At 45.1% G+C, this 1,315-nt stretch overlaps 1 protein-coding gene across 1 annotated transcript in view; it reads right to left on the reverse strand.

The window, feature by feature from the left end:
- exoc2 (exocyst complex component 2) overlaps window positions 1–1,315 on the reverse strand; it is a gene marked incomplete at its 5' end in the record, with an annotated part of 60,777 nt that overhangs the window by 51,155 nt on the left and 8,307 nt on the right. Inside the window, 1 exon segment of the mRNA XM_014024685.1 lies at window positions 363–487. Within this exon segment, the coding sequence (XP_013880139.1) occupies window positions 363–487 (125 nt within the window).

Consider the following 1,315-nt stretch of genomic DNA (forward strand, 5'->3'; position numbering starts at 1 on the left):
GCTCAGTCTCTGCTGCACCTTTAAATCCTTCTGTCAGGTGAAGGTGGGAGAGAGAGAGAGAGAGAGAGAGAGAGAGAGAGAGAGAGAGAGAGAGAGAGAGAGAGCACACGTTTGTAACAGCTGTGTGACAGGTGAGCTCACTCTGATGGAGGTGAATCAAAGCGTGCTGTGGTTGGCTGCCATAGAGCGGAGGAGGGTTTTCACACGGCGCCCAATGAGACGCTTTAATCAACCGAGCCACATGTGGGAGGGAAAGACTCCCCCGCCAAAATAAAACCCAAAAAACAGGAGCAGCTTTCTGAGCAGAACCGAGGAGCTGAGAGTTTGTGTTACTGTGTGAGGAGTATTTTATCGTGTTGTACCTGACAGAGCGTCCTGAGCCTCAAAGAAGGTGCTGAGGCCTCCTTTCACGTAGCCCAGGCTGCCCTCGTTCTTCTTCGTGGCTTGTTTTTTCAGATTATTCGCTGCAGCCTTCAGGTTTTCAAAACTGTAACACAAACAAACAAAAGTGACAACGTTACGTGTCGAAACTTTGAGCTGAAGTCGATTCATGTTGAAGAGAAACAGCCGTTTGTGTTAAACGTTTCCAAATGACATGTCTGAGGCGGCCATCTTGGAAAGGGCAGATGTGAAAATGAGTAATTTGAAGATGTCCCTCCTGCATCAGATTCTGCTAAATGTTTAAAACATGTTCCTGCGCAGTCGCTGCGAGGACGTGTCTGAGTGTCGGGGGTCTTGAGTGAGGCTTCCTCTGCAGGAAGAAAGAGTCACCCAGTCAGGTCCAAACAGAGGCCCCCCCGGTCGTACTGGACCCTGGGGGTCTGGGTCACTGCGAGGCTAAGTAGACAGGAAGCCAGGAGCGTCCAAAATAACTCTCCTCTGGCCCGACGCGACGGCCTTCTGGGTCAACGGGGTGCGCACCTCCACGACGAGGGTGTTCAAACAAAAACACAGTTTAACAAAATAATTTAGTTTTCAAAAAAACATTTGTTTCGTCGTTTAAAAATTAACATTTTCTGCRTAAAAGAAGCTTAAACTTTATTCAAATTAATTTAATTAAAATGATCAGGAGAAAAATCAAACAAGCTTAAGAAAAAGCAAAGTTGAAAGCAAAACATCAGCTAGAATATTAAAAAACATGAGGAAAAGTAGCTTCAAAACTACAAAGAGGAGCCGAAATGAACAAAACAGGAGCTAAAAGCTAAAGTTAAACATGGTTGATGATTAATCTACAGCTGTAGCTCAACGCTTCACAGCATTCACACTGAGATCTTTTTTTTTTTTTTGCATCTGACTCGTTCCACAACTTTTAAAC

The sequence above is a fragment of the Austrofundulus limnaeus genome, unplaced genomic scaffold (genome assembly GCF_001266775.1).
Source record: "Austrofundulus limnaeus strain Quisiro unplaced genomic scaffold, Austrofundulus_limnaeus-1.0 Scaffold436, whole genome shotgun sequence".
In the NCBI taxonomy this organism is placed as follows: domain Eukaryota; kingdom Metazoa; phylum Chordata; class Actinopteri; order Cyprinodontiformes; family Rivulidae; genus Austrofundulus; species Austrofundulus limnaeus.